The sequence below is a fragment of the Nematolebias whitei genome, chromosome 10, assembly GCF_014905685.2.
Source record: "Nematolebias whitei isolate Nwh7 chromosome 10, NemWhi1, whole genome shotgun sequence".
In the NCBI taxonomy this organism is placed as follows: domain Eukaryota; kingdom Metazoa; phylum Chordata; class Actinopteri; order Cyprinodontiformes; family Rivulidae; genus Nematolebias; species Nematolebias whitei.
Window position 1 is genome coordinate 26,891,703 of NC_056507.1, and position 24,633 is coordinate 26,916,335.

At 39.0% G+C, this 24,633-nt stretch overlaps 2 protein-coding genes across 2 annotated transcripts; one reads left to right on the forward strand and one right to left on the reverse strand.

Annotated features, from left to right (window-relative positions):
• The first annotated feature begins 480 nt into the window (after positions 1-480).
• On the forward strand, positions 481-14,460 carry alpk3a (alpha-kinase 3a). The gene is made up of 14 exons (XM_037683669.1): positions 481-646; positions 967-999; positions 1,359-1,480; positions 4,292-4,409; positions 4,542-5,862; positions 10,144-12,073; positions 12,177-12,324; positions 12,789-12,916; positions 13,001-13,036; positions 13,115-13,389; positions 13,480-13,568; positions 13,660-13,877; positions 13,986-14,034; positions 14,124-14,460. The coding sequence occupies exons 1-14, from the start codon at positions 507-509 to the stop codon at positions 14,458-14,460; spliced, it is 4,944 nt and encodes a 1,647-aa protein (XP_037539597.1). The 5' UTR covers positions 481-506.
• A 2,000-nt stretch (positions 14,461-16,460) lies between these two features.
• Positions 16,461-24,123, reverse strand: slc28a1 (solute carrier family 28 member 1). Its single transcript, XM_037682894.1, has 18 exons — positions 24,091-24,123; positions 23,800-23,879; positions 23,637-23,713; positions 23,196-23,287; positions 22,927-23,116; positions 22,685-22,826; positions 21,663-21,776; positions 21,081-21,158; positions 20,915-20,995; positions 20,742-20,822; positions 20,443-20,568; positions 18,688-18,818; positions 18,424-18,592; positions 17,255-17,452; positions 17,056-17,137; positions 16,886-16,984; positions 16,699-16,804; positions 16,461-16,583 (listed from the first exon to the last, which is right to left on the reverse strand). Coding segments are annotated over exons 1-18 (1,968 nt in total). The 5' UTR covers positions 24,092-24,123; the 3' UTR covers positions 16,461-16,462.
• Between the last annotated feature and the right edge of the window lie 510 nt (positions 24,124-24,633).

Genomic DNA, 24,633 nt, shown 5'->3' on the forward strand with positions numbered 1-24,633 from the left:
AAATAGGGTCCTGCTGGCAACACATGCATGTCTATGATAGGCGGTTACAGATTTTCCTCGCAGACTCTGGCTCCAAAGCACCACTGACAACATCTTAATGGTAAGCTAGACAATATAACTTGCTTTAAGGTGACGAAGAAACCCTTCAGCCATGATCTTGTTGCGAACAAGTGAATAACAGATTTATGTTTGTGTTTAACCACTAACGGTTCTTCCACAAGCTGATAGCAGATACTATTTATATCTTGCTCCAATCCAAGAGCTGTGCTTGATCAGAAAGGACGTTTAGTCTGAACTTTCTGTCTGAGTTGTTTATGAGCAACTAACCCCATGTGGATTTTATGCATTCTTTAATAATTTCTCACAGGTTTTGTCATAATTCTGAAGTGTTTAATTTTAATTGTATGGGAGCTTTTACCATTACCTTTAAACCTCCTTGTTTTTCCACAGCAGCTGATACAACTGTCTGGGATTTTATACATTTTTGTGGATCACCTTAGTGGACAATGACTTCCAGGAGGCCAATGACTCGCTCATTTTCTGGCAATGGGAGAACAAGCAGCTTTAGTGAGGAGGAGGGCAGCTCTTCTAATGGCCGTTCAGAAAGCCGCAATACTTATCTGTCAAACGTTAGGCCTGAAAACAGGTAGGTACCGCCCATCTCAGTTTGTTTGTTGTGCAGATGTTTTGTTCTTTAAAAGTCTCACATTACAAAAAAGTTTAAAATAAAAGCACCTCAGCAGGTCAAGTTAAATCAGTCCTATACTTTTTCCATAAAAGCAGAAATGAACAGTCAAAGATTTCTGCGACAGTGTCAGTTCATAATCCACAAATTATAAGGATGACAAAGTGTTAGTTTTTTTGTATGAGGATGAAAGTTATGACACAGTTATGGTCAGGTGGGTTCCATTGCTACAGATTTTATTTATTCACTGACGTTCCTCCATTTGCCTCCTTTCTAAATAGCTATTCAAGGTATTCTCAATACAGGCCGTCGAGGTAATCCCAGTTTTAAAACACTCCTCTTAACTAACACGTTAACCATATACAGTAAAATTGGTTTATCCCAATAATGAAACCATCACACATTTTAACTGTAACGTCCAGTAGTGTCTTTAGTGACTTTCTAAAGTGGTCTACATTGGTTTAAGGGATGGATTGACAACAATGTTTTGCTTGACATCTCACAAGTTTCTGTGTCACTTTTTCACAACGTCGTCACTACTAGAAACTCCCATTAACATCTTGTTCAAGAACCTTACTTGAATGTGCTGCACCAAGATGAATATGTCACCGAGATGAATGAAATGATGGGTTATGGCTGTCTCAGACACTAATACATTTGTGTCTCTTTCCAGGAGCACGTTGTGCAGCGTCATGGCTCAGCTCACAGAGGACATACAACCATCATTTGAGACCACGCTGAAATCAAAGGCCGTGTCTGAAAACTGTAACGTCAAATTCACCTGTGTGGTATCAGGTAGGCCCAGTTTGTTCGAGTAGCCTCTCAGGTTAAACAGCTTTGCAGACTAAGACATGACTAATTTAAAAACAAAGGGAGGGTTTTACTTAGTAGGAACCAAATTAACGTCTCTGGCTGAGTTGGTTCTTGTACAGTACAGGTTGTATTGTGTGTTAGGCTGGTCTTTCAAGAACTATTTTAATTGCAAGCATGATTGATCACTTCACCACTTGCTCTCGATGAGATTGGATGCTTCTCCCTTCCCTCTCTGCTTTGCTTTGCTGCTCTGTCTGTCTGTGAAACTGCTGTGAGACGCTTGCATTTCTTCCTAACCTTATCGCTAAGACTGAGCCCGGCCACCCTGTGAATTTCAGCTACGTATATTCAAGATCTTACTCTTTCTGTCATGATTTTATACATTTTGACCATAGGTGAGTGTTGAAACATAGATTAACAAGGAAAACAAGAATTATGCCTTTCAGCTTAGCTCTTTCCTTAACTCAATGGACTGGAGCAACATTTTCATTACTGCACACAAAGCCCCAATCCATTTGCCACTCCATCCTACTATCACTTGTGAACAAAGCACCCTGATAGTTTGATGTTGTTGTTACTATTTCATTATGCAGTTTTTAAATCACCTGTGCAACACATGCTCTTATAAAAAATCATGTCGACACAATATTAGTTCAAGTAGTATTTGGATGGTGATGTTAGAGAGGTTGATGCTGTTGCATCATGTTTAGGATGTACCAAGCAGTAACAGCTACTGCAGACCCACCCAAACAATTCATTCATTCATTCAACCTTTATTTAAACAGATAAATCACATTGAGCCTCGAAGACTCATTTACAAGTGAGACCTGTTTGGACAGACAAAAACAGTGGTTAACTGGACACATGTAGGAGTTGGAGGCAAAAAAAAAAATTCATATCAGACTTTTTTTTTTTGCCTGAGAAAAAAAACCCTCTAATATTAAAAAAAAATACCTCGCACAAACAGCACATAGTGACGTAGACATTCTGCAAACGGAGACGAGAGCGGTCAACAATGCTTATAGATGCTCTCGAGGTCACTGTAAGAGTTCTGATAAGATAATCAGTCCATGTCCTCCGGTGAGATCCATAAACATTCTCGAGGTATGTCAAGGAATAGCCAAGAATAACGTCTATGAGAATCCAAGAGTCCTGAAATGATGACACAAAGTTTATTCAGCTGGATTCATTTGGTTATCAGTTGAAAATTCCTCATGGAGGGGGTGGTGAGCGTCAGATCACACTCGGTTCCGAAATGTCCAAAATACATGGCCACACTGATGGAACGTGACTGAGCAAAAGCCCCAAGATTTAATCCATTCAACCCAAAGCATTTGAGTCTGGGTACTCGAGACACGAACCAAGCCATCATAAAGGCGAGCAGCATGATCGGGTCCAAATTTGCTGCCGACGACTTCCTTGATTGTAGATAAAACCAGCAACCAGCCAAATCCAAAAAGCAGGAACCAGTTATCGAAAATCCAATTAAATATGTGTCCTTAAAATCCACAAATGGCAGCAGAGATAGACACATCATCAAGTCTTCCAGTCGATGAGATATCCAGCTGTGTGTGTGCCAACAGGGCAAATCGGCTCGCCTAAAGCCTGTCTTCTCTTTGAAGAAATGTTGTAAATTGAGTTGAGGGACCAACTGATCAAAACAGTCCATAATTATGGTCAGAAGCTCCTTCGTCTAGACAGAGCTTGGAATAGTGTTGCTGCTCCTCCTCATTGAACAAAGCCAGCTGAGGTGGGAGGAGACAGCAGGGCATATCTAGAACTTGCTGGAGCAATCTTATAGCCTCTCTGGCCTGGGAACATTGTGATGCCCCAAGAGGAACTAGAGAGTGTTGCTAGAAAGAGGGATTTATGGATTTCTGCACTAGATCTGTTGCTTCCACAATCCTACCACTGATAACTGGTTTAAACTGTAATGGATAAATGGATGAAAAATAGCACTTTTGTGGTGTTAAGAGTTTAAAATCCATCCATTATCGTTACCCGTTTCTTCCTTTTCGGGTTGCGGGGGTCGCTGGTACTGGTGCAGTCTATCTGATACGTTGGCATACGGAGTATACCCACTAAAAAAGCTTGGGAAATTTCAGTATACCCACTTAAAAATGCCCAATGATACAAGCCCATGTCATGTATCATTGTCAACACATTTGGAACATTTTATAAACACAATGAGTTGGTTCGATCTGTTTTTTGTATCATTCATACTTTTGTACTTATTACTTAATAGTTGAACATGTTTGCTTTGACACTGTTTTATAACAGTTTTAATACAAAGCCAACGGTTGTACAAAGTTTGTCGTACATTTATTCACATAAAAGCATCGGATAAATTTTGAACTGTTCAATACACTTACAAAATACAAAATACAAAATAAATTAACAATTACATTGTACTAACATACAAAAATGTAGACACTGGTCACTGGTGCTATATCCAGCAGTCACTGTGTGAGAGGCAGTGTACAGCCTGGGCAGGTCTCCAGTCCATCACAGGGACACATAGAGACAAACGACTGTTCACTCTCTCACTCACACCTAGGGACTATTTAAAGTTACCAATTAGCCTAACATGCATGTTTTTGGTCTGTGGGAGGAAACCGGAGTGCCCGGAGAGAACATACAAACTCCCCCCAGAAAGTTCCCCGGCCAGGATTTGATCTAGCAACCTTCTCGCTGAGAGGCAACAGTTCTACCAACTGTGCCACCGTGCTGCCCAGAGTTTAAAATGTATTTACAAAATGAAATGAAGTAATTGTTGTGCACATATGTCTGTAGGTTACCCTGTTCCAGAACTGAAATGGTATAAAGATGATATGGAAATGGATCGCTACTGTGGACTTCCTAAATATGAAATTCATCGCAATGGCAAAACGCATACGCTCCATATTTACAAGTATGTATAGAAACTTGCAATAATCATATATTACATCTATTAAAAGAAATAGAAATGTAGCTTTATGTGTTTGTTTTATAAATTTGTCAGATTATCTTTAAAACGAGATGATTTGTTCCCCTTTCTTTTCAGCTGCACTTTGGACGATGCAGCTATCTATCAGGTCTCAGCCACCAACTGCAAAGGTATCGTCTCCTGCTCTGGCGTTTTGGAGGTTGGTACCATGAATGAGTACAAGATCCATCAGCGGTTCTTTGAAAAGCTGAAGCAGAAGGCCGAGAAGAAGAAAAGAGACTTGGAGGAGAAGAAAGAAGGTAAAGAAAATATAAAAACAGGAGAACGGAGGAGTAGCCCAGAACAACCTCAGAGAAAACGCTCCGTCCCACCAACGGAGAAGGAAGCACAGGTCAACAAGTCTGTGGCTGTAGAGCAGCCAAAAGGTGCTCTGGCTGCTAATGCAGTTAACTCAGGAGTGAAAGATAAAAGGGATTTGACATCTATGAACAGTCCTTTGGAGAATGAAGCTGCGTCAGAGGAAATGTTGGCCAAAAAGAGAATCAAGATGTCAAACGGTTTAGATGCTAATAACAGCAGCAGTAGCAGAAGCCATATCACAGGGAACGGAGGTGAAAACTGTTACGATGGAGGAATCAGCTTGGCACAGTTTTTGGCAGAGACTCTCCAGTCTCAAGCAGCTGAGGAGACTCAGATCTCACCTCAAGAAGAAAAACCTCAAGAGATGGAAACGGCTACGGTAGGCGATGATAAAGAAAAAGACACAGAGGAGATGCAAGACAAGCTGAAAGAGCATGAAAAAGAGAAGAAACGAGAAGAGGAATTAGCTGTAGAAAGAGAGAGGGCTAGAGAAAGGCAATTGGAAGTGAAGCACCCAGCAGCTCATGGTAAACAGAGTTCAGAAGTCAAACATCCCGACAAAGCTCATAAGAAGGAGCACAAGGACCACATTCAAACATCCATCTCCTCTATGCTGCACACAGTTAAAGACTTCTTCTTTGGGAAGAGTAAGAAAGACTCTCACAGTCACACTGACAGTGAAGACAGAGATTTTGGTCCCTCAGACTCAACAGCGCAGCCACCTAAGTCAGACATGCCGCCATCATTTCAGCTGCAAGTGGAAGGTAATAATCCAGAGGTGTGCAAACTACTCACAGAGGAGACTCAACCTGTGGATAAAACTCAGGAGCACATAGAAACTATGGACATGGAGCAGCAGTCAGCATCACTGGAGCCACTTAAACATAACAGTGAAGACAGGGCTGTGCACACACATCTCCAACCACAGTGTGTACTGTTTCCTAAAACCAAAGAGGAATCTGCAGCAAAAAGTAAGGTGGAGAGGGATGAGGCTGTGGAGGCCATGGAGGTCTCTATAGGGCCAGAGAGCAGCATTGCAGAGGAAGTGACATCATCTGAGCTTCAAGTTCACTATGAGGTAAGTAGACTGGCCTCCCAAGGCTGATAGCTGCTGTTTCACAGTGATAGTTTTGTTTGCTGCATGTCTGATGTCTGAACTACAACAACCATGATGCACGGCTTTGAGATTTTGCTGCTGACAAAGATGTGCATGATGATTGTTGTTTTTACTGAACGGCGTGAAACAACGGAACGATACTTCAAAACATTCGGTGTAATATCAGTGATCTGAAACTGCTGAAGTGAGTCAGCCTAGAGCCAGTGACAGTCAGAAGAAAGTCAGCGCAGAGGAAATAGGGAACTTAAAATGTAGATGAATGTGGGGGTGGGGGATATTGCGACTCTAAAATGCCCACTGTGAGATTGGACATGAAATAATTTAGATGGTGGCTGTCATGAGAGGAACACTGGTGCGTCAGAGATTATGATGAAACTTGAATGTCACAAATGGCTCTCTCGCATTACAAACAGGCTGACAGACGGCCGGACAGGTTGGATAAGCTGTAATAGAGAATCCTGATGCAGGTTTCAGCATGAAAGGAGGGCCTTGTCACACTGGACAGATTCCTCACTGCCCCCCCTTCAGTATCTTAAAATAAACCTTCTCCTCATCGACAGAAGAAGCTGGGCAGCGGTACTTTGGTCGTCTTACTTTACACCTCAGAGAATTGTTTCATGTCTGTCAAAACATTGCCATGTTTCAGTTCATGCAGATTTTAAGTTTCTCTAGAATGTTCAATATCAATTTAAGATTTTTTTTCTTTCATGATTCATTCTCCCACCATCACCCACAATGGTGCAGTTTAAGTTTAATACTGACATTTTTTTTTTAATGTTAAATAAAGTTATATTCACCTAAATAATAATGAGATATAATAGACATATGGTTATTATTTAATCATTCTAAATTTTGAATTAAGTCAAATGTGTCAAAAGTTACACTATATATATATATATTTTAATTTTTCCACTTTGTTTGGTTAAGGTAATAGTTTGTTTGTTTGTTTGTTTTTAAGCAGGGTTTTGTGGAAAGGTGATGACTAGTTAATATCTCGCCTGGTGTAGATAGCTTTAAGAGCATTTTCAGATTGGTGAAACAGAGTTTATTTCTGTCTGGATTGATAAGCCAACAGGCCAAGTATCAAAACTGCTGGCATTTTAATGTGTAATAACTTTTCATGGAAAAAATATCTTGTAATTTTTTACAATGCCATCTGTTCCTCATTACACGACACATACCAGGATTCTATGGTTATTTGCAAGTAGTTGCAGCTAGCTGTAGCACTTTTGGTGTAGCCCAGCCCAGCAGGAAGATCATATTTGTTATAATAACCATGCAATGCAAAACTGACAACTCTTCAAACCAGTCAGAATTAACCTATTTCTTGTTCAAAGAGCTATCTACAACAGGTAAGATGGTAATTATTCATAGCCTTTCCACAGAACCCAGCTTCATAAGATCTGAGCTGTCAGTTCAAAGTTTTGAAAGTTGCAAGTAGCAGTGATAACGTGCACTGATTTAAGATATTTTAAGCTAGAGGAACACGCTAATAAAAGTGACGCATCAAATGAGAGTTTATGAAGTGCTGTGTTTGCCAAATAACGCGTGAATTATTGTGTCAGGTCTTGTGGAGCAGGGAACTGGAGTAAATGTGTTTATTGAGCCACTTGCAGAGTGATCTAACATTCAAAACCTGGAACTACAACAGATGAGTAATTGGAGGAAGTTGAAAATGAACAATGTCGTCTCACCCTATTTACACACAGGGTGGGAGTCAAACCAGGGCTTCAATTTTAGACTGAATTCCTTCCAGTGAAAGCAACTTCTTGTTTTCATAATACTCAACATGACCGCTGGCCAAATGCTGTCAAGAGAAGGCATGTGCCTGAACAACCCCTCAATTTAAAACCGAAAGACATGAAAATCAAACGCAAGCACCACAAGAACAGAAAAACCAACACATTTACATTAAGCAGTTTGACCTATAGGAGTAAAAACTGTAATGATTCACCTAGAAAATGTCTTTTTTTAAAGGCAAATGATATTGTGAAGTTACAGGTTATTTTCCCAACACTTTAGAAAGAGAGAAAATAGAGCAGAAAATATTTTTGTTTTTCATGAATCAATGTCATTCATTCACTACTCAGCAAATACTTTGTGGAAACAACACACCTTTCTCAATCATGAGGGGAATTCCCTGGTTTGTCTCCAAAGCTGGTGACCACACAACGCCTTTGGGCTCTGCAACTGTCACATTTTGTATTCAGCTGCTGAAATTAGAGGTAACACATCTGTATACGTAGACGAAATACCCCGGAAAGAAAACGACTTGTTTGTTCAAACTTCTAAGCATTTCACTGGATCCTTCCGTGTGTATAAACACTCGGTTTCAGCCGTCACGCATGTGGCAGGAAGTTAACAAGCTTCTTGGAATAAACTGACAGGTAATAAAGCAGAGGAGTTTATTGGCCGACTGAAGTCATCACACATATTTATGGACTGTTTACTATTTAATTACCTAATGATTAAATAGTTTTTTTAACTCTCCCAAACACAGTATCATCCTATCTGTTGGGAATATAAAACTACTGAAATGTGACAGGATTTGTTGGTGTCCGTGCTTCTGTCAAAATACTTGGATGAATGTGTCACACTATGAATGGTTAATGTACAATATAATTCATATTAATATACATTCTGTAAATGAGCTCCTTAAAATCACTATCAAATCTTGAAATGGGACTAAAATACTGTGTTTTGCTTGTTTTTTGTGTTGAGGTTTTTTTTAAACACGATTTATTAAAGTGGATAAATGTTTTGCTTTCCTAATGATTCCAGTCAGCTGCAAATGAATGGAATGGTAAATGGACTGTACTCATAGCGACTTTCTATCTTATCGAGATATTCAAGGAGCTTTACAACATGATCTGTGACCTCATTTACCCATTCATACAGCACTCTACTAGATCTCTACAAAGATAAATCTGTGCTTTAGATCACATTCATACACCGATGGGACACACATGAGGGGTTCAGTGTCTTGCCCAGGGACACTTCAGCATGTGACTGCTGGTGGAATTGAACCTCGTACTCTTGCATTGGAGGACGACTGCTCTAACCACTTAGCCACAGCTGCCCATGAAACTAGAATAATAATGAATTATGAATAATTATGAAACTAGCATAATGCATATTGAATCACAAGGAATGCATATCACCCACCTTTAGATCAGTATCTTTGAAACTGACAAAGTTGTATTAATTTTTGTGTTTGCTAAGGTTGATTAAATGTGGTGAATATTGTAGATCAAGTCAATCTGTACAGCCAGTGATTATTTTCTGAGGGTTTCATTCAAATGTATCCAGTGGTTCCTGAGATATTTGCACATAAACAGACAAAACACACACACACAGACACCAGCAATTACATGAACTCATGGAGGTAAAAAAAAAAAATCAAGTTCAAGTTTATTGTCATTCGCATCACATGTTGTACATGAGATGGAACAAAATTATGTACTCGGGGTCCCAATTACACCCAAAAATAGCAAAAATATACATTTATAAAAAGAAAATGTATATAAGGATCTAAGATGTACACTAAGATATACACTAAACAAATGCCTAACGGTATGCTAAAAGATCTCAGATATACGCTAAACACGAATACTGTAATGTAAAACAATATGGCGTAACAACAGCAGCCAAAACATGAGTCTGTTGTGAGCACATGGGCATGAATGAATACTTAATAATAATCAATGTGTTTATGAATGCTGAGATGTCGAACTGAGTAATGTACTAAACATTATATGTTGTTTTGTTGCTTTTTATCAGGTAAACTCAGAAGCAGTTCCTGTCCTCCAAGAGGGTGTGATACAACATCTGGAGTCAGATCACCTGCTAGTTTTACAACAGGGTGACAGAGAGGAAGATAAATCAAATATACCACAAAGCCAGGCCCCTGCTAATGTAGAATGCTCCCTCCCACCCACCTTTACAAAGTTAGACGATAGCTGGATTCCACCTCATGGTGTTATCTCTGCAACAGATAGTCATATTGGAATAGAGCTCAATGAAACTTTGCAAAAGAAGGAGCTAAGTGTTACAACGAGCAAAATAGGGGAACCTGGCAGAGAAGCTGGTCGCTCCTCCTGTAGGTTATCTAAGGAAGAGAAAGTTGAAGTGAGAGTAAACCAAGAGCCACTTTCGGATATAAACAGATCTGAGATTACTAAAATATCAGCGTGTTCACTAGAAGACAGATTTGACCCGTGTGATTCTATAACGCCGGATCAGGTGCTTTCACCTCCTGCTGCGGTGGAAGCATGTGGTGCTGAGAAAGCTCGAGTAAAGGAGGAGACCAAATGTACCTCACTGATTCAGGAAATGAATGCAGGATTTCCTCCCACTGAAGTCTCAGGGACGTTAGAGACGGGTGACCTAAAAATGCAACGTGAACACACTTCTGTAGTTGGGAAAGTAACAACGTTGAACAATAGTAAAGCAAAGCAGAGTTTAAACACGTCTTTTAAACTCAGCGAGGAGAAGTGTGAATCAAAAGACACAATGAAATCTGCCTTAGAGGAAGATCTGGAGGTGAATGTATTCACAGGTGTAAAAGTACAAGCTTTGAAGAATGAAGATGAACAAAAGAGTTTACAATTAGAGTCGGAGCCTGAAAAGAAGACTTCAGGGAATGTGGAGGTGTTAGATGAGTCGATTGCACTTGAAGTAACACAAAGTAATGAAAACAATGCTAGTAAGAAAAGTTGGAGTGATGAGCAGGGTTCTTGCACGAGTACTATCCCAATAAGCCAAATATCTACTGCTGAAGACATGTCAAATATCAGACCATCAATGACAGATTTGAGCTCGGTTGAAGAATTTATAATCCCCAAAATTGAAATACTGGAGCCTGAGCTTAAAGAATGCTCTTTGCCTCTAAGCATTTTGGCACTAAACAAGCCAGAACCACACGATTTGCAAAAACATTATGCAACTGATGAATCAAAGGCAATTCTTCAAGACGAGAGCAAAGCAGAGTTTTCAGGATCATTCCCCACACTGAGCGAAATGCGGAATAATGATGACCTTTTACCTACAGAAAAAGTTGCTCAAGAAATGCTTGAGCAGCCACAAAGCCATTTGCTCGCTCAGACGGAATATACAGTAATTCCAGTTATAAATGTTTCCTGTACCGATGACCTGGAGGGTAGCATCTCCAATGGTTCGTGTACTGAGCATGCTTCTGAGACTCTAAGGGAATCTCTGTTTGTGGTTCCTCCGATTTCTGTCACTTGTCCTGAAAGCGATGCAGAGCTTAAGCTGCCCACTCCCAGCGAGACGACAGAAACAGAAACTTCCGCTGGCATGCAAAGGGGGACAAAGCAGAGTGCTGAGAATAGCATGAGCATGAAGCTCGAAATGCCTGAAAGAAGTCAAGACTTTGAGGAAATAGCTGAAAAGAGTACAAAAGAGAACACACCAGCTGCGCTATGTGAAACTCTGACACCAAAGGTTGGTGAGAATGTGCCAACACCTAGCAAACCAACAGAAGAAAACACTGTCCCGGAAACCTTGAAGCTGAAATCAATCAAAGATGCCAAGAATCCTTCATCTGTTGAAGATTTCCTAAAAAGCAGACCCTCTGTTGAGAGACTCAGCTCCAAACCCCCAACATATCCCTCACTAAGTCCATCCAGTCTTCGCAAGTTTATGTCCAAAGCAGCTACGGATTTGGACAATGAGACAATGAACAGTGTTCCTGTAATCTCTGTGGACGATCATCAGAGTGACAAGGCAGATGAAGATCTCAGTGGCGGTTCGACGCCAACATCGTCCCTTTCATGTGAAAGCAGTCCCCGACTCAAACGCAGAGACAGTCTGACGCTCATCCGGTCCGCCACACCTGAGGAGTTGGCCTCTGGAGCTCGGCGCAAAATCTTTCTGCCTAGGAGCAAAGAAGAAATAGAGGGAGCATTGGTCGGTGTCCTAGAAGGCAAGAAGGAGAACCCCTATAAGTCACCCAGCCAGGCTCGCAGAGCAGCACTGCTACAGACGACCACAGGACAAAAAACCCCACCTGTCGAGAGGCGCTCTCCTCTGATGAGTCGCAGAAAGGCCACCTTGGAGGTGCCAAAGGTTGGAGATGAGGTTCTTACAGGAGAGCCAGCTGGCACCAAGGAAGATGAGAAACCATCTGGAAAGAAAACAGACCCTTTGAAAGGTAATCAATATATATATTTTTTATTGTTTTGTCTCAAATTGCGAGAACAAACATGTTGATCCTGTCAGCCTTCCTGACTTCCTTCACCACAATTCACCCCCAGCTCCTCAGGTTATTCGTAAGATCCGAGGAGAGCCATTCCCAGACGCTTCCGGACACCTGAAGCTGTGGTGCCAGTTCTTCAATGTGCTCAGTGACTCCACCATTAAATGGTTAAAAGATGAGGAGGAAATACTAGAGGTTAAAAGAAGGTAAATTCCCAATTACTGATAAGTCACCAGTAATCTAACCACATGCTGGCTTCAATTATTAACACATTTCACTTTTTTCTTGGGCATTACTTGGACAATAAATGAACAATGAAGCAAAAACTATTTATGTGGGTCTCAGAGTACATCAGATGGTCCTCTGTCGTTCTCACTGCAGAGACGGCCTGCTCATGGGACTGTGTACTCCACAGCTGTGACACAGAGAGGTGAATCTCTGGCTAGACACATCAAGTGTAACCTGACACAATATTTTCCCATCTCCAGGGTGTATTAAAAGTCTATAAATGTGCTAATGGTTGCTGTGTCAGCAGGTGGCTCTCACAGAGCGTGACCATCTTTAGCACAGTGGCACCCTGTGGCTAGTTGGTGTACTTTCACTTCAGACATGCCCCTCAGGTGTTAGGTGTTCATGATTTTATGTTATTCCTTGTTTTTTCGTCTTTAAGTGGAGGAGATGAAACCCAAGTAGCGCTGGCCATTGTTCTTGCATCCAACCAAGACTGTGCTGTATACGGCTGTACAATCATTAATGATTATGGGAGTGACACAACAGACTACCTGCTCAGCGAAGACAGTAAGATACAAAATCCTTTTTTAAATTTAGTTGAAATGTTGTATTTTCTATCACTAACAATATTCTTTTGTTTGTGTTTTGCAGTTCTGTCTGAAATACTACTAAAAGATGACTTGGAAGGTATATTTAGTAACTTCCGTATTATGTTTAGTGAACTTTCATGTTGTTCATAGTAACTCTTTTTCTGTTTTTCTGCAGTTGGAGAGGAGATAGAGATGACCCCACTGCTGTTCACCAAAGGCCTGGCAGACAGCGGCACCTGGGGGGAAAAGTACTTTGGCCGCATTTTAACTGAGACGATGCACGTTGGGGAGGGTTGCACTCACAAAGCATGCAAGGTGAAGGTGATCTATGGACTGGATCCCATCTTTGAGTCTGGAAGTACTTGTATCATCAAAATTCGAAACCCCATTGCCTATGGGACCAAACAGGAGAGCAACCTTGCAGAGAGAAATCTTGATATTACAAAGCAAGTGAGTGTAATTTCAATTGCTTTCAACAGATGTCAAGCAAATACAGTTGCAATGCATTCTTCTGCTTATTTGAATTTATTATTTTGGCAGGAATGTAAAGTTCAAAATATGATCCGAGAATACTGCAAAATCTTTGCGGCTGAAGCAAGGGTTAATGAAAACTTCGGCTTTTCATTGGAGTGAGTACCTATATCACATTGTATACTTATTAAAATACAGTATAGGACAATTACCTGTGATCATCCCATTGATATTCTGTGATGCTTGCAGAGTGATTCCTCGATATCTGATTTACCGGCCTGCAAACTCTGTTCCGTATGCTACAGTGGAGACTGATCTTACAGGCGACTTTGTGAAATATTGCACGATAGACTCCAAAGGCAAGCTGATTTCACAAAGTATTTCAGAGCTGGAGCAGAAATGCTGCACCTTCCAGCATTGGATCCATCAGTGGACTCACGGCAATTTACTGGTTACTCAGCTTGAGGGTAAGTCACATATATAAAATCAACATAAAGACTGTGATTGCTGGTTTTACCTGCGCTTGTTCTAATTATACATTTCGGAGACTAACTGTTTTGTTTGGATTTCCGTAGGTGTTGAAACAAAGATTACAAATGTTAAAGTTGTGACCAAGTCAAAAGGGTTTGCATTTCAGTCTCCACGTGTACATTTTCCTGTTTGCATGCTTTAAAAATACAGCACATCAATAGAGTTGTGTCTTCTGTTTTCAGATACCAAGGACTTACTGAACGTGGTTCCCCTGAAGTATTTGATCAGTTCCTGACGCATCATCAGTGCAACTACTACTGTGGACTTCTTGGCCTACGCTCACTTAAAATTGCAGATGGGCAACAATCCACCAAGATAAAAGGCTCCAAAAGCCCCATGCTCAACCGCAGGACGAGCATCGGCAGCCCACAGGTTCAGAAAAAAGGACTCAGCCCTCAGATGTCCAGGAAGGCAAATACTAGCCCAAAGGTAAAGAGAAAAGTTCAAGAAACAGAGGACAGTAAATCAGATGGCAAACCCAAACCTGTAGAAACTCTTTCTGTTCCTGAAATGAGGTAGGAAATCAGGATTGTTTTAAATTCTGGTACTAATGAATAGTGTCATCTCTATTTTTATAAGGTTGTTGACCTGAAGAGTCAAAACAATTACTGTGAATTTCTGTCTCTACGTTACCGAGAGGTTTTATCGACTGACAGAGCTTTTGTTGTAAGAGGTTTAGAATTAAGATTAAACTTCTAAGTCATTCGCTTCAGTCTTATCACCTCCTTTAGAGGACAAAACTCTGCCTGAGCAATACGCCAAGTAAATCAGAGGGCGATGTTAGCTTTGTGCGGTCTGAAATAAGCATAGAAGATGACTTGAACCTGGCTGCAGCCACTGAACGAGTAAGTAGTGAACATTGCATATTTATTTTTTAGGCCCATAATGGCCTATTTAACATTTCTTTACACAAGTCAAGTTCATGCTATGGAATAGCTGCACTGGTTTTAGATTAAAAAGGTTTGTGTGCACTTTGTTTTTGACTTTATTTACAGCAGATAACGAGCCCTCCTAGTTACTACGATGGGTGTCAGATTATATTTCGGTAAATAGAACTGGTAATCAACAAGCTGGAATGGGATTACCAATAAGTTTTTAAACAAGTACATGAAAATGAAGTCATATAGAGTTTGGGGAACTTAGTCTGTGGCGTCTAAGATATTAAATTTTAAAATAAAATCAGCAAAAAAAAAATGGCAGATTGAGGTTTTAAGAACCTGTTGATCTCCAAAGACATGTTTTGTGTTAACCGGAAAGTGCAGCAGGAAAAGAATACTGGTTTTGATGTTTTTGGAAGAGTTGGTCAGCTGTAAGCCAAACTAATCTTCAATAGAAACTTACTTTAGTCTAAATTGGGATCTATAGATTAAAATGTGAAAATGTTAGCATGTGGACACAAGGATTAAAGTAAGACTTGACAAAAAAAAAAATTGCAAAAATATTCCTGTCTATAAAGCAACATGGGTCATAGTTTGTTTGTTTCTCATGGAATTTCTGGAGTGAATTCATGGCTATTGATTAACGAGGGTACAAATGAGTAGTCACTTGTATACTTCACTTGTTCAATGATTTTCCCACAAGACATGAAGGTGTATTATTAACAGAAAGACAAATAAAGGAGGAAAGTTTTAGAGGTAGTCGAAATGTTTTTTTTAATGACTACATAAAGTCATATTGATTTTATGTGTACATAAAGTCAAAGAGAGAGAGAAAAAAACATTTGATAAAAAATTAATAAATCTTTGTGAAAAGTGTGTGAACAGCTGGATGAGCTGATTTCTGTTGGCAATAAGTGCTCTTTGATATGTCACACCATGTCACTCGATGCTGTATTTTTTAAATAAACGTGTAAAATCAAATATCCACAGATTAATTTTGTTCACAAATGTTTGTAAAAGTCTGACTTTTTATTTACAACTGTCCACAACATTTCAGAGTTTCTTCTTTATTTGAAATATTTACATTTGCCAAAGCGTGCATGTCTGAATATTTCCCCATGATGAGTCCGGTGAATCATCAGCGTTAAATAAATTAAATTAACCAACCATATAATACATGAGAGATACCATAATCTTTAAAAAGACAAACATATACCTTTTAAAATTTTTTTACATTAAATGCGAATACTGTATATAGTGGTTTAAAACAGACTCTGGGCCTCGTGCAAAAAAACATTAGGTGCAAGTGAAATGTTCACATGGCCCAATAGGTTGTATGTGTGCCTCTTCAGGATAAATATTTATCCTCTTATTGCATGGTTTTAAATGTGCTTAATATTGTGAAAAAAAAAAAAAAAAAAGAAGTGACATAATGAATTTGTACAGTATAGGCATGACTAAAAGTGAATCCACTCTGTTGTGCCATTTTCTGGCATGATAAAGTTTAAGACAAAAGCACCAGTCACTCATGGGCATATTTGCCTCCTCAAAAGAAGGAGGCCCTGAAAAAGCTTTTAAAGAGATTCCCAACAAGTTTGTTCAGTTAATAAAAGTTTGGAGACTTTGAACACCACTGTTCACCGCTACATACAAACAGGCACATCAGAAAGGCCACAACACTGACAGCATTTGGAGAAAAACACTGTGACGTTCGGGACCGAACTCCACGATCCTTCAAACCAGATGGTCCCGTTGTTTACGGTGCTGCAAAACAAGTCATTTCACATGTCAGATGCTAATGTTGTAAAACCAGGACAGAAAAGGGATATGTAGGGATTTTGTTTTGGTATTTCAGCCTTCAGAAATTTTAACTTTATACCTTGCAAATAAGTCTTGGCAGCATGTTTGAATGCTTCCATCCGTGGCATTGAAGGCAGACTCTTTAAACAGTTGTACACAGTCAAGTGGAGGAATGAAGAGAAGTCCTGGAAAACAAAGAAAGGGTTAGTCTAATAACTCACTCTAGAAAAGGCCCAAGAGATGAGGAAACCAACAAACAGTTTTACCAGCAATGCATGCATTGACCAGAGAAACACAAGTTCCAGTGATCATCGCTCTCAGCACCAGAGACGAGATGTCGCCTCTTTTTGTTGGACATATAGCAGCTGTGAGAAAAGACGAATTGCTTGAGAATAAGATTAAAACACATGAAAATGACATGTGAAATGATACTCACATAGGCCTCCAATCACAATTCCCAGTGAGCTGAAATTGGCAAACCCACAGAGAGCGTAAGTTGTGATTATTTCTGATCGGACCTGAAATGAGAAAATCGTGTTATATTTTTGGATTACAGAATTATTTCTCGTCCAGTTTTGCGTAGCTCTTGTGAGTTTAGGAGCACTGGCCTTACTCAGCTCAGAACATTTACTCACAGATATCCACTGTCTGTTGCCTCCTATCACTTCATCAAGTCCGTTAAGTCTGTTGTCTTTTAATTCAGATAACTTCTCAAAAGCCACAAACTCATTGAGAAAGAGCTTAGTTCCAATGAGCTCAGCCACTGTGAAACTCTCACCATATGGTATTCCCATCATGAAGGCCACAGGCATGAACACATAGGAGCAAATTAACTACAAACACAAAAACAAACATGGTTAAAGACCCACTGCTAAGTGGTTATAATAAATTTACTGATAAAAATGGCAAAACAAAATCGTAAATTACAGTGCCTTGAAAAAGTATTAATCTAATCTGAACTTTTCCACATTTTGCTATGATACAGACAAAACTCAATATTTTACAGGGATTATATTTGATAAACCAACACAAAGTAGCACTTGATTGTTAGGCAGAATGAAAAATGATACATGGTTTTCAACACTTAAAAAAAAAAAGCTGAAAAGTTTGGTTCATATTTGTTATCAGCCCTTATTACACTGACACCTCTCACTAAAACTCACTGCAACAAACTGCTGTCAGAAGAGGCTTGTTACTGCACATTAGTGATTAAACAGCATCATGAAGACCAAGGAACACACCTGACAGGTCAGGGATAGAGTTGTCTTCACAAAATGTGGAAAGGTTCAAGGCTCAATACTTGTTCAAGATGCCAAATTAAATTCTACAACTTAAATAAATACAGATATTTCTTAAAGTGAAGTTTTATGCAAGGGTTAGGAAAATTAACATATTAGCTGTTATACAAAATATAGCTCTTCAAATGTATTCAGTTTGAAAAAAATATATACTTTAATTTTGATTGAGCTAATACGAGCATGTCCAAGAACAAAGTTGATTTCATTATTTTCATATTTCTTAGCAGTTCATGCAAATATTATTACATTTTTTTAAATTACATTAATTACATCACCACCCTTTTTTCTTTCCACAATTACTTTGGCAAAAAAAATATCAAAATATTCCTGCAGGAAGTTCCACGAGCTACAACGGAAGTTGAACTATTTTCCTCTTAACTGAGGCTGTTTATGAGGTTATCTGCAGCAGATAAAAGGTTAATTGTTCAAAACTTTTCCACAACTAAAAAAAAACAAAAAAACACTATTGCTTTAAGTAACCAAACAGTATGCAAACATGCATTTACCTGAAAAGTGATTTCAGGATATCCCACCATTCCTCCAAGCCAACTCAACGCCTGGTTTATAAATGCAAGTATGGCAAGAAATGCTATGAGATTAGCAGCAATGTTAGCAACAAGACCTATAGAAGCAGATGCACCACTGCTAGCAGCCTCCAAAATGTTCTGCTCATCTCTAGAAATTAATAAAAAATGGCAAATTAAAACAACAACAATGGGTAAAAAAAACTATGTAACCCAGTTACAATAAATCAAATGATGTACACAGACCCACAAGCCACTTTGATATTTTTCTCTGAAGTAAAGTGACTCTCCTCGGTCTCCGGGTAAGACAGCTTAGAGATGGCCAAAGCACAAGGAGCAGCCATGACAGAGGCTGATATCAGGGAAGATGCATCGATCTATAGAATATAAACAATAATTCATTCTAGAGACAACATTAGTGCACAGGATTTGTTTTGCACAATGAAAAGACCCTTGAATTCTGTATTAATTTACTGTTTTATGTTTTTGTTTCCCAGTTTCAGCAGCTATTTGTATCATAAACTGATGTCAGCAAATATTAGCCCTCATGAGTTTTACACCCTTTCAACTTTGCCCCACTGAAGGTCAGATAAGATATAGAGTACAATCCTCCGCTGAAAAGAATATTTTCTTGTGTGAAAAGACTTAGTTGCTTTTAAGTCACCTAAATGTGCCAACAGGCAACTTTTTTATTTTTTATTTTTGCAATGTTGTTGGAGCAGAATCAAACGATTTGAAGAATTTTATCATTTCTATGGCATGACCCTTTGCAATTTAGTTTTAGTTTTTTAAACCACAAGACCTTGTTGAAAGGTCTTACCCAAACTAACTCTCCTGTGTCTCCATTAGGGAGGAGGGAACAATGTGTTCTGAACAAGAACTTTTCTTGTTTTGCACTTAAACTTTATGCCCTTTGATCAGTACACACGCTGCCATCTCGCTTCTCGCTGGCACTTTGAAAAATGTTCATCACCATCTTTTAAAGTCATTTCACTTTTTTCTCCATACTACCTCAGTGTTGTAGTAATAAATACACAGTATTCTATCTATCCCGCCAAATGAATCAATACTGTGTAACAGGACGTGATGTGATTTAGTGTGCATCTCAGCCATTTGACCACAAGATGCCCCACTTTGATTTCATATCTACCATATTTTCCAGACTATAAGTCACACTTTTTTCATAGTTTGGCCAGTCCTGTAACTTAAAACGACTTATATACGTTTTTTTTTTCATACTCATGACGTAATTTTTGACTCACATGTTAAATGTTCATTCATACTGGCATGAAACAAAGTGTAAACATCACCATTTGCAGCAGCGAGAGGGCCCTCTATGCTTTTGACAGCCATATGTTGTTCCTCTACTGCTACCCCCCCCCCCCCCCCCCCCACCCCAACATTCACTTAGAGACAACTGAGAAAAACTTAACTCAAGTAAAATGCCCCCAACAGTGATGTGGAATGAGATTGGTGAATTTACTGATAACTTACTAGTTAGACTCGTTGACTTGTGATGTTAATTAAGTCTGTTCATGATCCCACGTATGTTCTCTGTGTTGTTGTTATTTCAGATTAAATGTCTGTTCTTGCACTTTGTGAAGTACACTTCTAAATAAATGTGACTTACACTCCAAAGCAACTTATTTATTGTTTTTTCCTCTTCGTGAGGCATTTTTGGACTGATGAAATACTCCGGAGCCACTTATAGTCTGGAAAATACGGTAATTAAATTGACATTATTATTTATTAGCTTTTTCAAGTTTTTGGTTTAGTTTTTGTTATTTGTCACCCAATTGTAGTTTTATAAATACTACAGGTGTTTAATTAAAGAAAAACTCCTCCTGCTGTCCGAGGCCTAAGGAGTCGTTTTAACCCTGCAGGAGGGAAGAGTAAAGAAATGAAGCTGCTCTTTTATGCCCAACACACCTCTTTAAGTTGACTTTACTTTGGCACCTGTTTGTGCATGTTATATGAGAGTATGCAACAGCTTTTTCTCACCCCAAATGAGATGAATGCCCCCATCACACTGCCGGCTATCGTGGCAAAGCCGCCTGTCATAACAGCATGGATCTCAGATTTGGTCATGTCCTTCAGATAGGGGCGGATCAACAGTGGCGCTTCAGTCTAATGCACACAAACACATGTAAAACAATTTTTTAAAACATGGTAACTTTGAGTGTAAACACTTTTTAACAGCTATTTGTAGTTGCCTTCTCTAGTTACGAAGCACCTGCATTTATGTGAATTAAAAAAAAGTGGCAAAGTGTTGCCAAGAAATGAAGTCTCGTGCAGAGTACCTGCCCAACAAATATATTGCCTGCCACACTCAAGGTCTCAGTGGGAGAGGTTCCCATCGTTATCTGCATAACCCATGAGATCTGCGTGGACAAAAACACGGATCACAGTATATCACTGCACATGTAACGCAGCACACACCCAGACCTTCAGGAGCACGATGGGCATGCTTTACCTTCAAAATGAGCCACTGCATGACTCCTAGGAAGTAAAGGACAGACATCACGCTGCTGAAGAACACAACAATGGGCAAGGCCTGAGGAGAAAACACAAAGCTTCATTTTAACACTGTCGAGATCCATATGGGACCTGTGTGCGTTTGAATTCACGTGCACACTTACTTGAAAAGCAAAAACATCAGCAATCAGGTCATTACCAAAAACAAATGATGACCCAGCTTTAGTGTAGTCCAGGAACACCTGTGAGCATATGGAGAAAAAAAATCTGATTTTATTATTTAGGGAGATATTATTCATTTTACCAATCCATGAATATTAAAGCAAGAAGTTATTATGTTTTACAACAGGAAATTACGTTACAGCTCAGTTGAGATAGTGGGTTGAACTACACTTTAAAAAGTGACTAAGAGACACAATTTTATAATCTGCTACCTCAACCTTTGGATGGCTTATAAAGTTGATCTAAAGATAAGCATATATGATCAATTTAGCTAAATAGTACTGGACTGTAGTAGATTAGAAACACTCATAAAGTCTGCAATGGGAAAAACGTGTGTTTCAAATGCTTTGGGATGCTAATAATATAAATGACGTTAAATTAGCTATTTAGTGTCCATTTCATCATGCTATTTTACTTAATATTTTATCAGTTAATCTATTCTCACAACCTGTAACCTGAAAGTTTGTTATTATGGCACTGAGACTATGATTAAATAAAATTATATACATTTTTCAAAGTTGTACCTGCACTTGTTTTCCAAGCCAGTCAAAAGCAACAAGTCCAGGCTGTGTTCTTATAACAAAAAGGCCAATACAGAACTGCAACCCCAGACCCCAAAACACTGGTCTCCATGATACCTAAAAGAAAAGGAAGAAAAAGCAGTGATACATGCTATGTACTCTGTACATATCAGGTATTTACCCAGTACGTTTTGGCAGTATTCATATTAAACAATGAGGGCTCCACTTTTTATATGTATAAAGGCCATTGCATGCAAAACAAACATATATTTAGTCATTTATTTTAGCATTTTCCCTGTTTTAACGTCATGAGGGCTCATTAAAAAACAACAGCATTTCAAGTTGAGGAGTATGAAATCATGTACAGTTTTTCATGTTTATTTGAGCAATAAATTAAAAAAGGATGTGGGTGATGAAGGATTGTGGGTAATGTGGAATATAAAACTCAACACTCCACCTGTTTTACTTTTCGTTCTTTTCTTTTTGCCTCTTTTGGGAGAGTACAAGACTTGATTGAGGGAGTAAAGCTCTTCCTGTACCTCCCATACTTTGAACCATGAGTATCGGGTATGTACTTGGTTCCTTACATTGTACAAGTCAGGCACTTACTGGGAATATATCTAGTAATTATTGAGCATTTACTGTACCTGGTGCCTTACCTTTCACCTGGTACTTACCTAATGCATAGTACTTACTGGGGACATATCAAGTACACACCAGGTATTTACCCCATGGAACTAAGAATACCAGGTATGCACCTGGTACATGCTGACTGTATTAGGTATCGCTACCAAAAATTAGGCACCAACAGTGAGTCAGGGAGTTTCCTTATTTACAATGTTATTACAAAGGAGCACGTCAGATAAACCTTAAAATGACAGAGGCACCAGGCCCAGTGAAATCCGAAGTGTCAGATAAGCAGACGAGATAACTGGACTGATAATAACCAAACACGTTTCAAAACAGCTGCAACCCATAAGAAGCTATGCATTCTTGATTAGAGTTGAACTCCGTGTAAAACTCACCATCGCCCTGTGTGCTGAGAACAGGAATAAAAGCACAATAAACATGCACACACCCCCAAATGAGATAAGCTGCTCGGGACGCTTGCTCGTGTCTAAGACGAGCCACAACAAAAGCAGGACCAGCACTATCACGATGAAAACCCTGAAAACACACACACACACAAAAGCAGCACAGTCTTCAATGAATACCACGAAACAAACGATAGGAAGCCAGTGGAACAGAAAACATTAACTCAAGTCACCATTTGAGCCATTTCAAGTTGGATTTGAAGCATCTGACTGCGGGTTTGAAACACCGACTGATGTTTTTTCCCTGGTATTTCTTGATGAGCTCATAAGACTTGGCAACAACTGCCAAACAGGTGAGGACTACGAGGGCGGTCGCCCTGTGGAAATCCAACACACAGGCTGCAATGAAGTATGCCACATAACCTGCAGATCACAAACGTTACATTTAGTCACAATCCTCTGATTTGAATAAACTTCTGTTAGAGCAGACTTTAAACATTACCTGCTCCCAGTATGCCCAGGACAATGTATTTGAGGGTTTCTGAGTGAGCCTTGATGTAACTCTCTGTGACATTAAGAGGCTTGGAGACATGACTGAGAAGCAGAACAAGTCAAATGTTGAGCAAGCTTTGAAAAAATATTGTGCTTATGTTATTGGTTAGAAAATGTTGTGCAATTTCAAATAATAGTTTTTAAGGTAAAATATCCAGATTCATACAAAATGTTCATAATGCTTCATGTTTCCAGTGCATCAAGACAAATGAACCTAGTCTGATTTTAAATAAAGTAAAATCCAAATTCAGTAGCACACAGTGTACAGTGAATTATTAAAATATGACTGCATTGGCAAAATGCTGCAGAGCTTTTACCAGAAGTATGACAATATATTTTATTACTACAAACAAACAAACAAAATAAATAATAAAAATTCAACCTGACAGACCTCAGATATGAGCCTAATCCTTTTTTAGCTTTTTTCGTCTGACTTTTGTTGCTGTTATTGTCCTCAGTGTGCTCCTCCTAACAAAATCAAAGCAATACAATTATTGTGTTGTATTTTTTTTTTTCATTCAGCAAGACAAACGAAAAGAAAAAGCGATACGCACCTCTAATTCAAAAGCCTCGTTGTCGATGCCTTTCCCACTGATCTGGGTTACATTTTTGAGTTGGACGTCGTTTTCTTCCACTGAAAAACATAGAAGTTGCCCATTTCAATCCAAACACCTGTGAGAATAACAGCTTCGTGTGTTCTGAATGTGCGGGAATGCGAGTTCAGGTTATGCCTCCGTGCACTCATAGAGATTAGCAGAACTTCAGACCGCTCGTGTGCAACAGATTTTGAATGAAACTGCAAAACAAATGGCAAAATTCAAAGAAAAGCTGCGATAATGGCTTACTTATTGTGTGTCTTCCTAAACTCAGCTGACAAAAACTGAGCTGTAAACTCCCCTGCAGGGAATATACTCTGCCCTCTAGACATATTATTATTGATTAACAGACTTCTTTTACTGCTTTGATTTCTCAGGAAGTACATGACAGAGGGAGGAATCAGTACCTCCCAAAGAAATACGTGCTTAGAGTTCTAACCAGGTTTTTATTGCTTAAATCAGGTGAAAAGATAATTGTCTGACAAATTGTTTAATGCTAATATTAGAAAGGTGTTTAAATATGAAGGAAGTTGTGTGAAAATGAAAAATATCTACCTATGAGTTCAAAAATACTTAAGCTGCTATAAATAAAGAACATAATATACCAAAAAAATACATAAAACTAAATTTAATTGAAAATTGTGTTAGGTGGATGAGTGATAACAGTTATTGAAAGTTTTAGCATTTCAAATGTTAAAATAAAAACAAATATTCAACTATTTCTTATATACATTTTGGCATAAAATACACTAAAGCCACTATTTTTATGTTAAATGTAACCATTTTTACCTA

Bases quoted from the DNA above. Each gene is read 5' to 3' on its own strand.
- slc28a1 (XM_037682894.1), bottom strand. The intron at 20,569-20,741 runs GTACTCTGCACG...TGTGTGCATTAG, and splicing joins GCAATATATTTGTTGGGCAG to ACTGAAGCGCCACTGTTGAT. The intron at 16,985-17,055 runs GTGAGTATCATT...CTTTTCTCACAG, and splicing joins AATTGTGATTGGAGGCCTAT to CTGCTATATGTCCAACAAAA.
- alpk3a (XM_037683669.1), top strand. From the start codon at position 507: ATGACTTCCAGGAGGCCAATGACTCGCTCATTTTCTGGCAATGGGAGA. The intron at 647-966 runs GTAGGTACCGCC...CTTTCTAAATAG, and splicing joins AACGTTAGGCCTGAAAACAG to CTATTCAAGGTATTCTCAAT. The intron at 12,325-12,788 runs GTAAATTCCCAA...TTCGTCTTTAAG, and splicing joins ATACTAGAGGTTAAAAGAAG to TGGAGGAGATGAAACCCAAG.